The sequence below is a fragment of the Pongo abelii genome, chromosome 1, assembly GCF_028885655.2.
Source record: "Pongo abelii isolate AG06213 chromosome 1, NHGRI_mPonAbe1-v2.0_pri, whole genome shotgun sequence".
In the NCBI taxonomy this organism is placed as follows: Eukaryota; Metazoa; Chordata; class Mammalia; order Primates; family Hominidae; genus Pongo; species Pongo abelii.
In genome coordinates this window covers 110462016-110481976 of record NC_071985.2, presented here as the reverse complement: position 1 = coordinate 110481976, position 19961 = coordinate 110462016, and the positions used below count along the sequence as shown (strand labels likewise).

General features: G+C 45.6%; 2 protein-coding genes across 3 annotated transcripts in view; both read right to left on the bottom strand.

The window, feature by feature from the left end:
• LOC100447686 (neuroblastoma breakpoint family member 12) overlaps nucleotides 1-19961 on the bottom strand; it is a 2265351-nt gene that overhangs the window by 1710429 nt on the left and 534961 nt on the right.
• Nucleotides 1295-18447, bottom strand: GJA5 (gap junction protein alpha 5). Of its 2 annotated transcripts, none has more exons than XM_002810337.6 (2): nucleotides 18276-18447; nucleotides 1295-4340 (listed from the first exon to the last, which is right to left on the bottom strand). In XM_002810337.6, the coding sequence occupies exon 2, from the start codon at nucleotides 4305-4307 to the stop codon at nucleotides 3231-3233; it is 1077 nt and encodes a 358-aa protein (XP_002810383.1). In that variant the 5' UTR covers nucleotides 4308-4340; nucleotides 18276-18447; the 3' UTR covers nucleotides 1295-3230. The 2 variants fall into 2 exon arrangements, with proteins under 2 accessions (XP_002810383.1, XP_054409598.1); XM_054553623.2 differs by lacking the exon at nucleotides 18276-18447 and adding an exon at nucleotides 5564-6551.

Below are 19961 nucleotides of genomic sequence, written 5' to 3'. Positions count from 1 at the left end.
TCTTTAGTGATGAAGTTTTGAAGGGAGGGAGAAAGAAAGAAAATGAGAGTAAACATACATGAGGTTGAAATCTTACTATAAGTTCCTTAGTTTTTGCAGTCCAGCATAAAATGAACTGTTAAATGTTAATGACTATGTTTATAAAAATGTGAGATGGACTGTTTTTTTTTTTTCTAGGAGAAAAAAATGGGTTCCGAGTGCTTTCTCTAGTTGGACTACTGCAGTATCTCTGGGTGGAGCACCTTATCCTCAGACAGAGGCCAGGTGTACTCCTAAGTCTCCATATTGGTGTCATAATATGCGTTCTATGATCTCTTTGCAAGACCTTTTTTAAAAAGCTTTCCTGCCCTGATAAACAAGACTGATTGGTAGTTAAGATTACACTTCTGTTTGTCTTTCCTAATCTTCTCTCAGAAATGACACCCATTTGTTGGTGAAAGGTTAAGTGGCCGGTCCCTTGACCCTTTGTTTGGAGCAACAGTTATTTCTCTTCTTCCAAATAGATGAAATATCAATAGGGAGCCAGTGAGAAGCAGCCCCACTCTCAGGGAGCTCTCCTGGGGGTCAGTTTACGTATCTGTAAAATGGTAATACAAAAACCTATTTCACAGACTCATCCTTGGGGTCTATACTTCCCTAAAGCCTTCTCATTTTTTAGGTCCAGGTCAGGTCTCCCCTCTTCTCTGTGTAGTTTCTTAGTCTTTTGTTTTGTTCTGTTTTGTTTTATTTTTTATGTATCACCTCCTGGAGACTGTGGTTCCTAGAATTGATGATAAATGAATTCCTGTTTAATTCTATTCTAATTGTTAGAATAGAATAATGTGAGTTAATCTGATCACACTAGGCAGATTGTGGGCTTGATAAAGGGAAGTTCTGGAATCATCCCTCAACATCCCATTTTCAAATACTGTGTATTCAAAACAATAACAAAAATAACCAGATAATAACAACAATTACCATGTAATGACTGTTATTTCCCAAGCACTCTGCTAAACTCTTTACAGTCAACTCAGTTAACAGCCCTATGAGGTACTTAACAGCTCAGTTAACAGCCCCGTGAGGTAGGTATTAATGGGGCCCAGTTTACAGATGAAGAAACCAGCGCTCAGAGATTGTCTTGCTGGAGTTCAGATGTAAGTTAGCAACTGGAATTTTAGCCATTGCATGCCTGACTTTAAAGCTCTTTGCATTACTGGCTTACTGATGGGTATAGTCCAAGCGCTCCCCTCCCCACCAAGTCTGCCATCCTTCTCTTGTAGTCACAGCATGAAGTGGACAACAAAAGAGAGACAGATGTGGAGATAGATTTTATTAAGACAGATTACACATTTTACTATATTTTTCCTTTCTAAAACCCTCACCATCAAAGATTGATCCCACAGAATTTCTAATTCAAGAACACTCATTTCATAAAACATTTCAGAGCTAGAAGGAGAGAAAATATTAATGCTAGGCAATAGATTAAAAGGTCCCCTCCAGGGACCTGGGATGATCAGACATTCCTTCCTAAATGGCATCTTAGTCACTTTCCTCCACTTCTCCACTCTCATTTTTCTTTCCACCCAACAATAGCATCCAAGTGTCAGCAGAGGGCCCAGAGATGGGCAGGTGAGTCAGAGGTTAAACCTCCTTCTGAGCCTTTACCTTCCTCTGTCCCAACCTCTTGTGCCTATCTGTTTAGGTTAATAACTGCCAGGCAGCCAGAGAGGAGAGCAGGAAGACACAAGTTTCTCTGTGGTTTCCTTTCCTTATTTCAGGACTTCCCTAGCCTTTAGTCATCCTATCAGCACCCACACACACACACACGTGCATTTTAATAATGTAATAATCTCTCTATAAGTCCCAGTATCCAATTCCAAGCATCCTTTACCTTCATCCAAAACAATAGCAACCCATTATGTATCCAGTGAATAGAGAAACCAGGCCAGTCCCTGGGGAAGGCAAGGCTTTTCTACAGCCCCCACTTGGCAGTCTCATTAGGGGCACTAGGGAGACATAGGAATCTCTGTGCTCTTTAAATAAAGGCCCTGCCAAGAGAGCTGGAGATTCCCCTGCTATTTCCATGTCCCTGCTAAAGCCTCCAGGAGAGAGCGATCTGGGGGCCTCCATAGCTGTCATCACACCTCCTCTTGGCACTAAGTTGGCAGTCAGCAAAGGAAGTAAATAGGAGGGGAAAATAGTTTTCCAGTGTTTTCTCTCCATTTTTATTTTCATCTTCACAGCAGATTTTTTTTTTTTTTCCACAAGGGGAATCTGAGAAGTACGATGCTTTCTTTGTTTTAACAAGGCCTGGGGAAATTCCACTGGCCTCAGTGGCTGATGATCTGGTCAGGGTTCGAGAGAGGACAACAGCTTCTTGGATATTCCTGTTGATAAGGCCTTCAGGGAATGGCTGGGTGAACAGCCAAGGGAGAAAGGGAAGGGATGGTTTCTATCATTGGATTGAACTGTAAAGGAGCTGCAGGGTGACAGATGTTGGCAGGAATTCCAGTGGAGTTTGTGTGTACAGTGACTCCCTAGCAGAGCTGACACCTTCAAAGGCTAGGTGTACACCCTGGCAGAAGGAAAGGTTGCAACATCACCAAGTTGGGGCATTTGCCAGAGGTACGTACCAAGGCATTTGTAAAGTTGAGGCTGCTGGTAAAGTTCCAAGAAGCCCTTTTTAAGACTGAGTAGAGGGAGGAGAAGCCAAGGGCAACCCAAGGCCATCTCACCACTACTCCAAGGAATGGTCCATGGAGACAACAGATTCAAGAGCAAATATAATGCAAGTTCCTTGATTCATGCTCTCTATTGGCTGGGAACTTTGAGCTCTTCCTTGGAGGAGGGAGGGTAATCAGGTCAAGGAGGTAGGAACTTAGAGAACGCATTTGGTATGTTGCTGGTATGTAGAGAGAGAGTCATTCTATCCCTCTGGCTATCCCTTCCAGGCCAGCTTTTGCCATGCTTCCCTTCTTTCCCTCTACCCTGTTTCATGAGTAATCTGAAAGGCTTCGTATACTGGGTAGAGGGTGGGGAGGGAACTGCAGTCTGGGTGGGTAGTCATGTCTCTTACTATCCCAGAGCCCTGGTTATAGTTTCTAGAATTAATGAGCAACATCATTGAGACCCGGGGCTCAAAGGAGCCAAGCAGTGATGACAGTGAGAAAGCATCAGTTCAGAAGGGACATGTCTTTCCTCTCTGAGCCTCCTTTTTTCCCACCTGGTCCTGGTCCTCCCATAAAGGAGGGTCACACTGATAGGTCATCTGACCTTGCCTTGCTGCTGGCCTTACTAAGACGTCGCTTGTCGCTATGATAGCCATGGGGAAGGCGGTGACCTGGTGAGACTCCATTGGGCACCTCAGGCTTCTGGCCGTAACGAACCTGGATGAAACCTTCCCCAGGAGTCTGCTCCTGACCTCGTACTTGCTCAGTGGCCAGGTTGTCTGTGTTTTGTTGGGAGGCCATATTATTGCTGAAGGGATTGAAGAATTTTCCCCCAGGGCCATTCTCCAGGCACTGATTAAAGTCAGGGGGTGGTGTGCAGCTCTGGACTATGCCCACAGAGGGGCCAGAAAGCTGGCACTTAGCCATGTGCTGCCGCGGTTTGACAAATCGCTGTCTGATCTTCTTCCAGCCCAGGTGGTAGAGCTCAGCCAGGCTAAGGAGGAGGGACAGTGCAGCCACAGCCAGCATAAAGACAATGAAGACATTCTTCTCTGTGGGCCGGGATACGTAACAGTTGACCGGGTGGGGACAGGGACTCCTGCGGCAGACGTGCAGGGTGGTCAGGAAGATTCCGTAGATGAAGTACTGGCCCACAATGAAGCCCACCTCCATGGTGGTGCGGATCAGGATGCTGCACACATAGGTGTTGAGCAGAGTACCCTGGAGGGCAATCCTTCCATTCCCTTCCTCCCAGCAGGACAGTTCTGCCTTCTCTGCCACCGGGTACTCGTAAGAGTCAGAGCCCCGGACCTCTTTGGCCCTCTCGGCCTCCCTTAGCTTGCGCTTCTCCTGCATGCGCACAGTGTGCATGGCGTGGCCCATGTACACCAGAGAGGGCGTGGAGACGAAGATGATCTGCAGCACCCAGTAGCGAATGTGGGAGATGGGGAAAGCCTGGTCGTAGCAGACGTTCTGGCAGCCAGGCTGAATCGTATCACACCGGAAATCAGCCTGCTCATCCCCCCAGGAAGACTCAGCAGCTGTGCCCAGCACGAGCATACGGAATATGAAGAGGACAGTGAGCCAGACCTTGCCTACCACGGTCGAGTGCTTGTGTACTTCCTCCAGGAAATTTCCCAGGAAGCTCCAATCGCCCATCTTGGCACAGCCAGGGAACAGATGCCAAAACTTCTGCAAATGGGGGAGAGAGAAAGAGAGAAAAGGAGAAGGATGTTCTGTGAAGGTCTGGAATGTCTATCATGTTCTGGGATTCCACTGATCCATCCAATGGATTCTTTAAGAAAATGCAACTTAGAAGTCAAAGCAACCAAGGAAAAGCTCGCTCTCCTTTCCCAGCAAAAATAAAAAGAAAGAGAAGATTCAAAGTAGCCATATTAGCAAAATTAGAGCATGGCTCCCACACTTTAACGGATCTAGACATCGTGGTGTGTGTTACAATATGGATTCTGCTCTTGTCTCAGTAATTCTACTTCAGGAGGTCTGGGATGGCCCCCAGGAATCTGGATTTACAACAAGCAGCCCAAGTAATTCTGATGCAGGCAGTGAGGGACCGCACCTGGAGAAACACGAGTATTAAAAAGAACACAGTACTGGGGTCTGCAAATGTGACTCTGGGCATTTACCTCACTGAGTCTGTTTCTTCATTTATCAAATGAGGATGGGAATAGCTGCACCAGAGAATTCTGAGGATTAAATGATATGAGGTGTGTGATATTCTGAAAATCATTCCACAACTGTTCCAAATGTTTAAATGGCTGTTGCTTGGAAAAGGAATTTTTTTATGGCTGCAGAGGGCAGAACTAGATGGAGGAGGAAAGAGTGAGGATGGGATTGGCAAATTTGGCCCCTCAGGAAGCACTCTGCAAAAATCAGAACCATCCAGCATGGACCAGCTGTGTTGGGAGGTGGCAAACAAAAAGTGTGCTTTGGTCACACCAGCTAACGGTATCACAGATGAGTGCTCACTTCCCCTGGCTGGTAAGGCAATGTTGATCTCCCATGCCTCGATGCAACACAGCCATTCCAGCCACACAGCTCAGCTCACCCTGCTGCTAAGTTTCTGTGTCTCATTTAAACAAGGTTCCCACACACAGATCTGCCCACCCCCATGTCCAGAATAAATGTCCCAAAACTTTATGTTCTTTACAAAATCCTCCCTCATCTGGCCCTTGTCTGCTTTTCCAGCCTGTTCCTGCCTGTCCACATGAGTTCCTTTTGTCCAGCCATGCCAGGTCTTCCCAAATGCCCTCCTTCTGTACCCCTACATGTCCCCTCACCCCTAGCTGAATCGCATTAACCTTTCAAAACTTAACCCAGTCATTGCCTCCTCCAACCCTCCCTCCTCCCTCAAGCTGAGCCTCTTCAGCTCCTGTAATGGCCCCCGGGACACTTACTCGTCTCCCAGTGCTTGCCGCCTTGTGTTGTAATCCTCTGCCTGTCTGTGTTCTCCCAGTAGGGACTGTTTGAAAATGGAGACTGTTTCTTCTTCTGTATCACCAGAGCCTGGCCCAGAGTAGGTGTTTAATACATCTTAGTTGAGTGAAGGAAGGAGGGGCTGACAGGCACTGTTGTTTCCTACCCAATAGAAAACCAATTCCCTGTTTCTTGCCTGCCTCCCATTGGCAGGGTGAAAAAGCCAGGTATCACTTTCTCAATCTCCTCTGCAGTTAGTTCTGGTAGGTGAGGTATGGGCAGAATCTAAAGTAGAGGGAATGCTCCAGAAAAGGTTTTTCTACCCCCAAGTAAATGGAGAGAGCCTCACTCACAGTGCTCCCATCCCCCTGTGAACAAGAGGGAACCTCACTCACAGTGCTCCCATCCCGCAGTGAATAGGAGTGAGCCTCGCTTACCCCCACTGCTTCCTGCCTATGGACAGAGTTGTATGAACCAAGATGTCTAAGGCTGTCCAGAGAATCTCAGAAATGTCAACCAGTGCCCTGAGGCCTCTGAAGCAACTCTTGAGGCTCCCTACCTCCAGAATTCTTACTTAGTGAATAATGAATGTTCTTACAGTTTAAGCCTCTAACCATTCCTAACCAAAAGGATGACAAAGGTCTCGGAGAGAATGGAGCATAAATATTCCTTTCTTAGAATCATAAAACCTTAGATTTGGGTGGGACCTTAGAGGTTTGTCAAATTCAAACTTTGACCTTCATATCTTTGCTGCCAACGTGCTCCTGGTTTCTGTATGAACATTCTTCATGCTTATGGGGAAAGATGGGGTCAGGGTGGTGCATTTCATAGTCCAGGCTTCCTCAGCTCTTGAGTTGATTGTTGCCTTGACAGGACCAACATCCTGGCCCTGTCTTCTCTCAGACCCCAGGTCCCCAACCTTGAGAGTATACAGAGTCCCTAAGAATGAGGGAGTTCCTGAGTGAGCGGAAAGCGTCTTATCTCTGCTCCTTTCTATATCAAAGACCCATCCAGGTCTTGAGACCTTTCCTGTCATTTGTGATCAGACATCTGCCCCATTTCCTTAGGTGGTGAAGCGCCCCCTCTTTCAGCCTCCAAATGTGGAAAATTGTGGAGCGTGTGCTCAAAAGGAAAATGGCTGATTAGATAAGAGTTTGAATTGTCTGTCCTCTCTTCTGGGCACATGTACAGTGTTCAGCACCTTCAGGGTCAGCCACACACGTGCAGTGACTGAACTATGGTAAGTGAGAAAAAGAAGGTGGGGGAGAAGGGGAGGAATAAAACAGAAGAGAAGAAAAGGGAAGGACAAGGAGGGGTTGGAAATGGAGAAAAAGACCATGTAAGGGTTAAGAAAAGACAGATGCAGGAGTTAGCTTACTGAGGTTTGACAAATTTCTATTACCACCTGCTGGGCTTAGATAAATGATTCAATCTGTGTTTCACTTTCCTCACCTGCAAAATGGACATACTGTTAACTCAGAGTGCTATGAGATGATGCGTGCAAAGCACTTAACACAGTGTTCAGCAAATAAGAACTGAATGAAAGGTAGCCATTACTAGCAACAAGAGCGGTGGGGAAGGATGAGAGTAGAAGAAGGAGGGAGAAAGAGAAAGTAGAAAGTAGAGAAAGGTGCATTACAAAGGAGAAAAGAAATGGGAGCAAGAGTAGAAGGGGAGGAAATGAGAAGAAAATGGAAATAGAAAGAGAAAAAAACAAACAAATGTCATATCCTTCCAGGATTTGGGGCAAGTTTTCCACACTCAGTCCCTGAAGACTTCTCCCTTGATCGTCTCACTCTGTCACTCATTCCTTGCAAGTCCCCAAGGAAGTATAAAAATAGTTCCAGGCAAAGAATGTGACCCTTCGGTCTAGTCTGCCAAGAGGCTTGACTGCTGACTCCTTCACTGCTGTCCAAGGAATTCCAACTGGAAGAGGTAAATCACAGGTACAAGAAACGAACACCTTGGAAAACCAGAAAGGCAGTATTAGGAAGGATATCTTATTGGGAGGGAACAAGAGAAACTATCTGAGGAGGTATAGGGGTGAGGTAGAGCTCCTGGGCCCAGGCAGAGCAAATAGGGTGAAGGGTTTTTCATGTATGACTTCTTGCTGACGCTCAGGCAAGGTCAGAGAAACGTAAAATTGCTACCATGTACCAGATGCTGTTTATAATGTGAAAGGTCTCTGGCTGTAGTTACTTTTCCAGCTATGTTGGCTCCCTTTGGATACCCCATCTCAGCCAGAGAAATTTGTAGATTAGATACTCAGTGAGTTTACTGGGCGTATAGCACATAAAATACTTTGTAGATTATTATCTGCTTCTTGGCAGGAAGTATGTTAGGAGGGGCAAAGGAAGCTGCCCATGCCATAAATAAATGCTATCAAACACAATGGCAATTCACCTCACTGCTTTAGCAGTTATCCTCACTGGCTTCCTACCACTTAGAAAGTCCAAACTGCTTAACTTGCCATGTGAAACCCTGTACAGTCTTATGCTATCGTTTCTCCACTTTTCCACTCACACACTCAATACTTAAGCTACACAATTTCCCATGTACATATACACATCTCACCATTTCTCACCCATTTATCTTGGCTTCTTATGTTCCCTCTGCCTAGAATGTCCTTTTTAAAATTCATTTAGTAAGTTTATTGAGTGGCTACAGGATGCCAGCCATCATTCTAGACAATGAGGATACAGCAGGAAGGAGGGGAAACAAAGAAGGGATTCCCTGACTTCTCTGAATGTAACTGCCTTTATACCCCTTAATTAACAGTAGACATTAAATACATGATTTCAGTAAAACACAATGTGTGTTAACATAAAGGAAGTATAAGGTGTTATGGGAATGTGGGGCAGGAGCTTGAATCTGGTTTATGGGTTTGGGGGAGGGTCCTAGGGAATTGTGTTCTAAAGCCCTCTGCCACCGATACAAGTTCTGAAATCAGCAAGGCAAGAAGAGATGGTCCCTAGAACTTGGAAGAGAACCATCCCAACTCCAAAGGTTCTTCACTCCCAAACCTTCAACATCCTCTTTCAACTTGTCCTATCCTGAGAGAAAGCAAATTTTGGAGGTGCCACTAGGAAACTTGTTTGGCAATAGTTACATGGTGCTTAGATAAGAGGAAGACGACCAGAGGAAGGATTTTGTGTATAGTGAGCATGAATCATTTTATGCTTTTATTTCATGTACTATATGGCCAACGGCCAGAAATAAAGCTCAGGCACCTGCATTCTGAATCCAGTGCTCCTTTTTTTTTTTTTTTTTTTGAGACAAAGTCTCGCTTTTTCACCCAGGCTGGAGTGCAGTGGCACCATCTCAGCTCACTGCAACCTCCGCCTCCCAGTTTCAAGCAATTCTCCCTGCCTTAGCCTCTGGAGTAGCTGGGATTACAGGCGTGTTCCACCATGCCCAGTTAGTTTTTGTATTTTTAGTGGAGAAGGAGTTTCACCATGTTGGCCAGGCTGGTCTCAAATTCCTGACCTCAGTTGATCCTCCCGCCCTGGCCTCCCAAAGTGCTGGGATTACAGGCATGAGCCACCACGCCCGGCCCAGTGCTCCTTCTTGTGGTGACATTGTGGTCCCCCTACACGGCCAATGTTTTTCAAAGAAAATCATTTCAGAGCAACCCAGATTAATCATAAACTCATAGCCAGAAGCTCTTCCTCTGACTCCGCAAATCTACAACAAAATGGAGAAGTCTTCTAAAATTGACTTCAGCCCTCTTTGATTTCCCTTGAACTCCAGAAGACTGAGCATCTGCTACATGGTAGCAATTTTAATTGCCATCCAGCATGGAGGATACATTCTCACACTTGGTTATATATTTCCTTAGACTTGTTTGCCAAACATTTGTCTATCAGCCAACCTGCAAATACTTTGCTGAGTCCCCTTTATGTGCCTACCACTGTTCTGAGTAATGAGAACAGTACCAAAGAGGTGCAAGGCCTGACACACACTGGGCACTCAATGATGTCTATTAAATTAATAAAATTGGCCAGGCGTGGTAGCTCGTGCCTATAATTCCAGCACTTTGGAAGGCCAAGACGGGCAGATCATCTGAGGTCGGGAGTTTAAGACCAGCCTGGCCAACATGGTGAAACCTCGTCTCTAATAAAATTCAAAAATTAGCCCAGTGTGGCGGTGGGCAGCTGTAATCCCAGCTACTCAGGAGGCTGAGGCAGGAGAGTTGCTTGAATCCGGGTGGTGGAGGTTGCAATGAGCTGAGATCATGCCAGTGCACTCCAGCCTGGGCAACAGAGTAAGACTCCGTCTCAAAAAAAAAAAAAAAAAAAAAATTAATAAAATCAGGCATGATTCCTTCTGTCAAGTATTTAACAGCTTTTTCTCTCAAATGGGTAGTGTGCTTCTCAAAGTTAAAAGCCCTGTCTTCTACTTTGCATTCTTGTTGCATTAGGTTCTCTCATTTGGTACACAATAAATGCTTTCTTAATGATTGAAGAAAATGTTTGGCTAGCAGTCAGATTGCAAAGAGGTCCTAAGGAGGTTCAAGTCTTTCTTCTTAAGGTCAGCAGTAAAAATAAAACCTCACAATAAATAAATAAAAATAAAAGCTTACATACTGTTCAAAATACGCTTCTACATTCTCTTGTTGGTTCCAAGAGAGCAGGATCATATTTGTTCTGTTCAAGACCAAATACCTTCAGAATGTTATAGACATTCAATTTTTATTGTTGAATGAATGAATCCTCATAACCACTCTGTGGGGTGATTGTTATTGCCTGTGTTTTGCAGAGGAGGAAACATATAAAAGTGATTCGTTCAAAGAAACAATTAATGGGGGAAGAACCAGGGCTTCATTCCAGAGTTTCTGTTCAAGTCAGAAAGTTGCATTCCATCTCCCCTCCAAGAGTGGAGCTCATCAATTCTTAGACCTTCGAGAGGACTTCCCAGTGGAGATAACTCTGGTGTAGGAGTTAGGCATATGTGATGTTTGTGGGGGTGTGGAGTGGGTGGAGGAGTTGCAGAAGAGATGAGGGGATTTCAGACAAAGGCAAGACTGCATGAACAAATTCACTGAAATGAAAACCAGCATGGTTTTAGAGTACAATGAGCAAAGCATGGAAGGAGAGTCTGCAGAGCAGGCAGGAGCAGATTGTGGAGGGCTTTAAAAGCCATGCCTAGGAGTTTGGAGTCATTCTTAACCCACATGATAGGCCATGCTTAGTCCATTATTTGCTCCTGAGGGCCTAATCTGAAGCCTCCAAATGGGGTTGGGGATGTAAAGGACTGCACAATTAGTAATGTCCATGCTTGTAGCAGTCTTTTAGTAGTGGCTGAAGCATCAACTAGGTAGGCTGCAGATGACAGGTGCCTCCCAGCACACTTGCTGTGACTGCACCCTCGTCTCTCCTGCTTAAGAAGGTATATTGCTAGTGAGTGAGGCGCTACCGTAGGGATGCCTTGAAAATTCTCTTCTTTCTATTGATTCCAGTTCTGTCCCATGGAGCCACACATAATAGCCCTTCTAATATAGTATTTTACAATAATTTCTGGGTCCCCCAAGTCAGCAGCTGAGCCTTGGGCTGAACTGTAAAGCCTTGGAGGTCTCACACATCTGAGAATTAGTTGCTCTACAGGCCATGTACTCTCTCTCCCACTCAACCCTGAGCTCTTTGAAGACAAACTGCTTTTCTGTTCATCATTGTATTATCCTCCTGAAATTCCCTCCACCCCAAACCCCTTAGTGCTCAATACCACACCCTGCACAGTGTGGTATGTACTTTATAAAAACAACAATGGATGAATTGATAGCATTTAGGTCTCTCAAAACACCTAATGGCAAATTGATCAAGGCAATTCTTTACCAGTTTCTGAAGAAAAGGATGAGAATGCACACAGAGGCCAAGCAACATGTTGGGGCCGTGCTGCATGTCAGTGGAGGGGCCTCCCTGGGAAGCTGGCATAGGAACACCTGCCCAGTGACGATGGTGACCAGAATACCAGGGAGATGGAAGCCACTGAGTGTTTCTTCTACCTGTGACAGAGCCGTTCTCTCAGCAGGACTGAATGTGTCTCAAGCAGAAATTCCATCACTGTGGACTACTCTCTCACTGCCTCCTCCCCTCATGGTACTGGGGAACATATCCAAGCTTGTCAAAATTAGATGACAAGACCACTCCACAGAGTCTGAGTCTAATTCTGGACAACGACACATGTTCTGGACAGTATCTAACAGATCTCTGGTTCTCAATAAAGGTTGTTATTCATACTAATAATAACAACCCCCTGGGCCCATGCTATAATTCCACTCGCCATACAGTGGAATGTGGTGCAGGGCAGAGTTCACTTGCTTCCCAATTAAGAGAATTCTGTTGTGAAAGGACCCAAAGGGCCTCACTTAAAGGCTGCCTGAAAAACAGTATCATATCAGTGCAGTTTAGTTCAGAAAGTGCTTATCGAGCTCCTCTGCCATGTCAGACATCAAGGTAGCTTTATAAAGCAAAGCACCAAGCATAAACTTTATGTCAGAACTCTTTTGTACCTTATTCATTTGTGTACATGTTTTCTGATTTCCTCTCACCCCAATAATTTCTCCTTAAAATGGATATGTAGGGAGAATTACATGAGAAAGTGGTCTTGATCCTCAGCTACCTCAGTAATCTTTGTTATCCTTTGATATTCCCAACTATGTCTTCTAGTTTACTCAGTTACACACACAAAAAAGAATTTGGATCTAGGTGATAATAATAATAATGGAAATAAAATAACACTCACTGACACCTTTCTATGTGCCAGACACTCTATAAGTGTCTTTCTATATCCGTTTTCATTTGATTGTCACAACAACCTGAGGAAGTGGGGACTATTCTTTTTTTTTTTTCTTGAGACAGGGTCTCACTTTGTCATCCGGGCTGGAGTGCAGTGATACAATCACAGCTCACTGGAACCTTGACCTCCTGAACTCAGGTGATCCTCCCACCTCAGCCTCCCAAGTAGCCAGGATCACAGGCGTGCACCACCACACCCAGCTAATTTTTTGTATTGTAGAGATGGGGTTTTGTCCTGTTGCCCAGGCTGGTCTCAAACTCTTGGGCTCAGGCGATCTACCCACTTTGGCCTCCCAAAGTGCTGGGATTACAGGCATGAGCCACCATGCCTGGCCTCTCATCTTTTGTTACAGGGCTCAGAGAGGGTAACTTGAGCAAGATCACACTGCCAGTAAGAGCTCCTAGCTCATCTGACAGCAGTGTCCCTGCCTTGACAACTGTGCTAAACTCTATCTAAATCACTTAAAGTTCCTTCTTTGGAAAATCCTAACCAGTCAACGGCTGGCCACTTTTATGTAAGATGATTGAAGTGGGAATGTTGGTTGAGATCATTGTTCGGATAGGGAGTTGATTGTACGTGACTGGTGCTAATTCTTACATTTAGGATGTTCATTCTTTTCCTGATTTACATTTGGGGTAACTACTTCAGCCTCAGGAGAAATGATCAGGCATATGATGTAACTGTAGCTACTGAGTTGGGCAGTGTGGGCACCTTCCTCAGAATTAGAAGTCCACTGAGGGCCAGCATCCCTGAACCTTGCTCACTGCAGAGGGGAAAGGAAGATAGAGATAAGAGAGGACAAGAGATGAGCGAGATGAAGTACTCACTCCAGTCTTCCTCCTACTCCAGCCGGTGGCACCAATGGCAGATAATTAACTCCTTTTTAAATTTAATGATTTTATTCTGGCAAGAACAGATGGGTCCACTCAGAGACACTGCTGGCAGACAGTTGTTTCAAAGCCAAGGAAGTAGAAGGGAGTAAAGTGGAGAAAGAGATTTGTGCTACGCTAAATAATTTTCTTAAACCGTTGGAAGAAAAAATATTTATGAAAAGTGAATGAAAGGGAGTAGTAAGTGGAGATATTAAATGACAACAAAATATTGGTAGGTCCTTATTAATTGCTCCAAGGGGGTTACTTAGTACCCATGCAATTAATTACTAATGAAAATTCTATTATAATACCCATATTTCTTTATTATTTTCCCCATTTGTCATAGATTTATAGTGCAGTAGAGCTGAATGGAATGTAGAGATCAATCAAACTCAACTCCTTATTTTTAAACAAGATGACAAGGGTCCAAGGAAGTTAAGTAATAGTGATAACAACACTAACTTGAGTATTTCCCATGTGTGAAGCCCTTTATAACTATACTTTCTAACCCTCCCATTAACCCTGCAAGGAAAGTAGTATTGCCCCATTTCACTGATGAAAAAACTGAGGTTCAGAGGCTAAGTACTTGTAATAAGTGCCACAACTGGCAAATGCTGCATAAAGGGTTTGAATCCAGCTAGCCTAACTCTAAAGCCCACATCCTCTCTATGTCTCTGACAAGAGAAAGAAAACCAAGGACTAGGACTGATAGATGATGATAAGCCCGCACCCAGAACTCCAGTCTCTTAACTCTCAGAGTTATCATCATCTATTTTTCCCACTTTACCTTGCCTCAGAAGAGACCCAGGGTTTTTCCTTTTAGCTTCTGCCTTGCTAGCTGGCCATCTCTTACATATTCTGTTCCTAGAATTAATTATTACATTGGGGCCCTCAGCCCACAGTGGTCAGGATTCCCAGACTCTTCAGCCTCTGCCATCATTTGGCCAGAATTCACATATAGAAAGTTATTTCCTTTTTTAGCCAGCAAGTGTTCTTGGCTGCAGCAGTATCTACTGCCCGGTTCTTGGTTGGCCAAACAGCAGGCTCTGGTGTTCCGTTGATGTGAAATCATAACAAGAACAACAGAAACAGCAATTGTTAGGCAGAGGAACTTCCGGTCTCTAAGAACTAGTAGGGCTAGGACCCTGCTTGCATCACTCTCTAGTAGTGTAACCCTAGGCAAGTCACTTATACTCCCAATTTCTAACTCATCTAACAAATGGGAATGTTTATTCATGGGGATAACGTAATGTATGGACATGTGGAGTCACCTAGAACAGTATCTGGCATATAGGCACTCAATAATATTAGTTCCTTGTTTTCTTTTCTGACATTTCCGGTAAAAACTCCTCTCAGACGTGATCCAACTAGCCAACTTGATGCAGAATCTGATAGTGCTTCAGGCTGGTTAGTGACACAGCAAGGACCCTCATGTGGCACAGGTGCAAGAGGGTAACTGTCAGAGACGGGAAAAATACAGACAATGGAAAGTATAGGAATTTGTCTATAAATTAGTTATCTCACAAGGCATCCAGACCTCCCGGGTCAAGGCTGGAGAATCAGGGAGGTGTAGGGCCCACTCAAATTAAGCCACTCTCATTCCTGTTTCAAGTCCAGACTGCCTCCTAATGTGTCTTTAACTCAAGATTTTGGGCCTGGAGTTGGACTCCACATGGCTCCATATTATAAAATGTATGCCTCATGGGATGCCTCTCTTCTGAGAAGCTGCAGCACTTTTGAATTTGATCACCAAGCAGAAGGCACACTCCCAATGAGAGATTTGAAGCAGGCTCAGTTTTACTTGGAAGAGAAAGAGGGGGTTGTCTATTCCGTGATCTGAGGGTAAGGGACATCTTGATCCCTAGCCACCTCTGTCCTCTCCTGAGGTTCTGAATCATGGAGTTGCCAGGTTGGAGTAAGATTCGGGAAATCCCCTGTGAAAATGCAATGTTATCATTTCATGAAGAGAGGCTCTTTTCTGGTTCCAGCTGTTTCTTTGTGATCCTAGACAAGATATTTCCCTCCCTGAGCCTCACTTTGCTCACATGTGAAACAAAAGTGTAGAGGCTCTTCCATCTCTAAGTTAGAACATCTGGGGAGTCTGTGACTTGCCCAGTTATGATAGTATGGCAAGTTAGTGGCAAAGCCAAGAAGCAAGTCCAGAGTTTCTGACTTCCAGCTTAGAGGACAGCAGAAGGAGTCCTAGAAAAAAAAAATCTGTGGTCATAAAAAACCAGCAATACCTCCTTGGAATTATATGTCATGGGAAGCCTTTCTATTTGATAGCCATTTAAAATACTTTATTTAATCCTCATAAAACCTTATGAGGAAGATATTTATTAGCATCTTTGGCAGATGAAGAAACTGACTGTAAGAGATATTAAATAATTTTCCCAAGATCACACAGCTAAAATCCTAGCCAAATGTGACTCCAGATGCCCAGGTTCTTCCTTCGGCCCTACCCTTCAATTAGATAAACTCTAAGGTCCCTCTGTGATTTTTTCAATACCTCTCATCCTGCAACCTCCTGACTCTCAGTGGGCTGTTGAATACTAAACTTTACTTTCCCATTATTTGCTAATATATCAGAAACAATTTATTCTCAAAGTGCATCAAGCTGGCATCACCAGGAGCCAGCAGCTTCCAACAATAGGAAGGAAGTCAGCTTCCTTTCCAGGAACCCTGAAGCTTTCCAGGAAAATGGTCATCTCTCCCCTTTGTCCAGCTCAACCCTTGAGCCCAGGTTGGTGCTTATGGGAGTTTGTTCACACAGAGAGCTACTGGAATCCCCAGTAAGTGAGTCCTTCCCTAGGACAGGGGCAGAGCTTTGGCCTTGGGTCTCCCCAACCCTGAAGACGGCAGGTCATCTAGTTCCTGTCCTGATTGATCCACATAGACAGGTCCCCTGTCCTAAGAGGTGGGGTCAGCCAGTACCTGAGAGACCAGTCAGCACTGTGGCAGCACCCTCCACTGCCTGTGCCCCACAAACAGCCAGTGTAGACGATGAAGAGCAGGTGGGCAGGTGGGAGTCAATACCAAAAAATGGAATTGTAGAGACACTCAAGTGGAAGAATCAGGGAGACTCAGGGAGAGATGGAGGCTAGGAAAATACAGCCAGGGGGATGGAGGTTAGAAGAGCCCTCAGTATGAGTGAGCAGGGCAGGGTGCTCTCCCAACTCAATCAGCCTTGACTCACCGTGTCGTTTCCTACGAGTCATGCCCCTCTCTAGTCCTTGTTCTCCTTATTTGCCAAAGAAGGAGGCTGGTAATGGAAGAGACCTCTTTCAGTTCTAATGTTCTCAGACCTTAGGCAGTACTAGGAGAGGGAACAGGAGTGAGGCAGTTAAGATATAAGAACAGTGACCAGCTTCAGGAGCCCAGCAAGCACACCTCTGGGGTTCCAAGGCAGAGACAAAGCGGGGCAGCCTGATTCTGTGACTGCTGTCCTCTGTGAATGTCACATGTGTGGGTGAGGGATGCTCAGAGAGTGTTGGGTTGGAAGCCACAGAATCCTCTCCTGGTACTCTGTGCTCTGCAGGCTGTGGTCATTGGGACTCCTCACTGGCAGGTGCTGAGTGAGGGAAAGGCTTGGAGGGACAGCCAGGGGAGCAGGCTCCAAACAGCTCTGCTGCCCCGGGCAACCTGGCAGGAAGGTGGAAAGTTCAGAGCTGTCCCTAGAGAGCAGTGAATCAAGGGCTGGGCTGGGCTTGGCTGTGACTCTGGGGACAGTGGGTGGAGGGGATGGAGGCTGCTTGGCCTGGGGATGTAAAAGTCAGGTTAGAAGGCCTCTGAATACCAGATGATGTCCCCAGCCATGAGCTACAGCACCAGGCAGTCAGAGGCGCTGCACCTCCACACGCTCCCCTTGGTCTCTTCTCTCCTTCAATTTTGCTGGTTCCAGGTCTCCTGACTCCCTGTTCGGTGCTCTCTGCACTGCCCTGCCTCCCCCCGCAGCCAGCTGGAACTCTTTGTGCAAGAGCCTTTTTCCAGAAACAGCAGCCCCAGTGATTTGCTGGGGAGTGAGAAGCAGGAATCCCTCTATTATAATGGAATACTGCGAGGGACAATAAGGAAAAAACTGAGCAACAGAGCAAGATGAGAAATTCTTGTGTTGCGCCTCCCTTTTTCAGTGGTTCTGAGTTGCCTTGGAGCCTATGGAGTCACAGCCTTACACACCGTTACTGCTGAATGGAACCAGGGGGAACCTTCTACTTCAAATTCTCCATTTTATAGATGAGGAAACCGAGGCCCAGCATGGGGATGTGTCTGCTACAAGGCCTCCCAGCCCCTGAGTTTGGGCTCTTTCACTGCATGCTCAGAAGAAAGGTCCAGGAAGAAACTAACAGAATCTTTCTGCCCCGTGGCCTCCTACTTCACACCGCGAGTGGAAAGGAGACCTTCAGTGGGTGCTTTCCTGGGCTTCGTCACTGGTTTCACATGCCTCTTTCCTCTGGCTGCAAGTGGCAGCCTGGATCTCTCACATGCGGCCAGTGCACAGCGGGGACATGATACTCTACAGGAAACTAAGCAGGGAATATTTTTAAACCATCCAACATGCCTTAGGGAGAAAAAAAAAAAAAGCAAAACACTTCCCTAGATGCTGTGAAAAGCATTTTGAAAAAGATTCCATGCCTAGCAGAAGCATCGTAAAACAGTGTTGGTTTTATTTTTAAAGGGCCAATTCTCTCTAAGAAAAGTTCTTGGGAATGGACTGGTGACCCACTTCTAAGATGCCCCCAGAGGACTGAACTCCACAAAAGTAGGCTGGAACCCCAAGGGCCCTCCACTCGCAATTCTTCAGCTCCCTCTAAATCAAGGAAGTAATTTATCTGCTGCTTCGCTAAACCTTCCTTTTTAATATATCCAAACCTCACTATCACAGGAAATAGTGGGAGAGGTAAGGAATAAACTCACAGGTAGAAAGAAAGAGCTTTGTTTTTATCCAGCCCAGAATCTAAGTTCCCTTATTCTGGCTACTTCATATCCACTTGTAGTTTTAGTTGTTCAAATTCAAGTCTACTCTTACCTGCTTCTTTTCCTCCTCCCTGGACTTTCCTTCTGTTGGCTTCTTCACACTCTGGCTGCTTCTTCTCCAACTGCCCACGCTTTTTGCTCTTGAGCCTGTCAGTTGCTCCTCTTCCACCTCTTTTTAATAGTATCTGTCGCCTTCCCTCCTCCCACTTCTTCCTACTCTTTCTCTCTCCACCCCTTTTCCCCTCTGAATCCCTCCCTCCCCTCTCTCTCTTTTGTGCTCTTAGAGTCTTTGCTGTAAAAGTCTTCTTCCCTCCACCTCCTTGTAGCCTCAGCTCACTGTGCTCCCCTTCCCAGGCCCCCAAGGAGGCAGAGCCCCCTCCTCCCTGCAGCCATCCCGCTGTCTGTCTGCCTGTTGTCCTTGTCCTCACAGCAGTCCTCCACATTGCTTCTCCCCCGGGCCGCTGGTGCACCACCTCCCTAAGTCCCTTCCTGCCCACCCCTCTGCTGTGTCGCCTCAGACTTCCCAGGCCATGGCTTTCCTGGAGCATCAGCAGGAAAATTGGCACTGCCCAAGAGATCCCTCTTCCCATCCTTTTCCCGTCATCAGAAAAAAAGAGGGTGTTCACTCACATAACAAGCCTTTTTTGGGATTTCCACTATGCCCACACCAATGAACTGAGCAAAAGCCAGCACAGGAAAACATGGTCTCACAAGTCACAACCATCCAGCACCCAGAATAGGCACCAGGACTAACCTGAAAGGAAAGAAATGCTAACCTCCCAGCTCCAAAAGTGTAGGGCATTCCTCACTCCAAGAATCATACTCTCTCCCCTTCTCCTCTAAAGACAGGCGAGCACCTTCTATGCATCAGGCACTGGGCTAGAGACTTCATATATATATAGTGCCTATTTTTATCGTAATCATTCTATTTTCCAATTCTATAAGGTAGACATTTTCTGCATTTTACATTTGAGGAAACTGAGGTTCACAGAAATTAGGTAACATGATTATGGCGACCCAGTTTGTAAAGTAAGTGGTAGAATCAGGATTAGAAGTTTTCACCAAGGCCAACATTTATCTTATTGCTCCTTCCTTGAAAGCAAACAGGTCTCCCAGCTGGAAATGAACTGATGAAAGTAAGGTTGGCTCTTGTTAGATCACATGCCACAGGTGACAAAATTCAGAAACTGTGGGGATATCTCTTCCCTCAAACCCTCCCATTCTCCAACTTCTCCCCCAGACTCCTCAACTTAAACACTTAGCCCTGGACCCCGTTGGAATGAGGTAAGTGTCAACAACAGAGGTTACTATGAGTGGACTGAAATCAGACAAAACAATGACTAAGAGCCCACAGATTATGAGAGCTAAAGAAAACTTCAGTGATCATCTGGAACAGCCAGGGAAACTGAGGCCCAGAGAAAAGGCCACTTGTCAATGTCATATACAGTAGTATGTGGCAGAGGCAGGGCAGGAAGCCAGAGTGGTCCCTTTGCTCCACATCATCACCTGAAACATGCCTTTCCCGCAAAGCACCGGTCACAAGCATTCAGATTCTGCAAAGATGTTTCCTTAATGGGCTATATTTTTCATGGGTGAATGAGCTTAAGATCAGCAAGAGGGAAAAGAGCAAGGGGCTGAATTTCCAGTTTCGAGGGAGGCAACAGCCTTGGTGAAAGCAAATGCAGGATTCTTGATTCCTTGGCCAGAGTTTACCCCACTTTTATGCAGCATCAGAGCA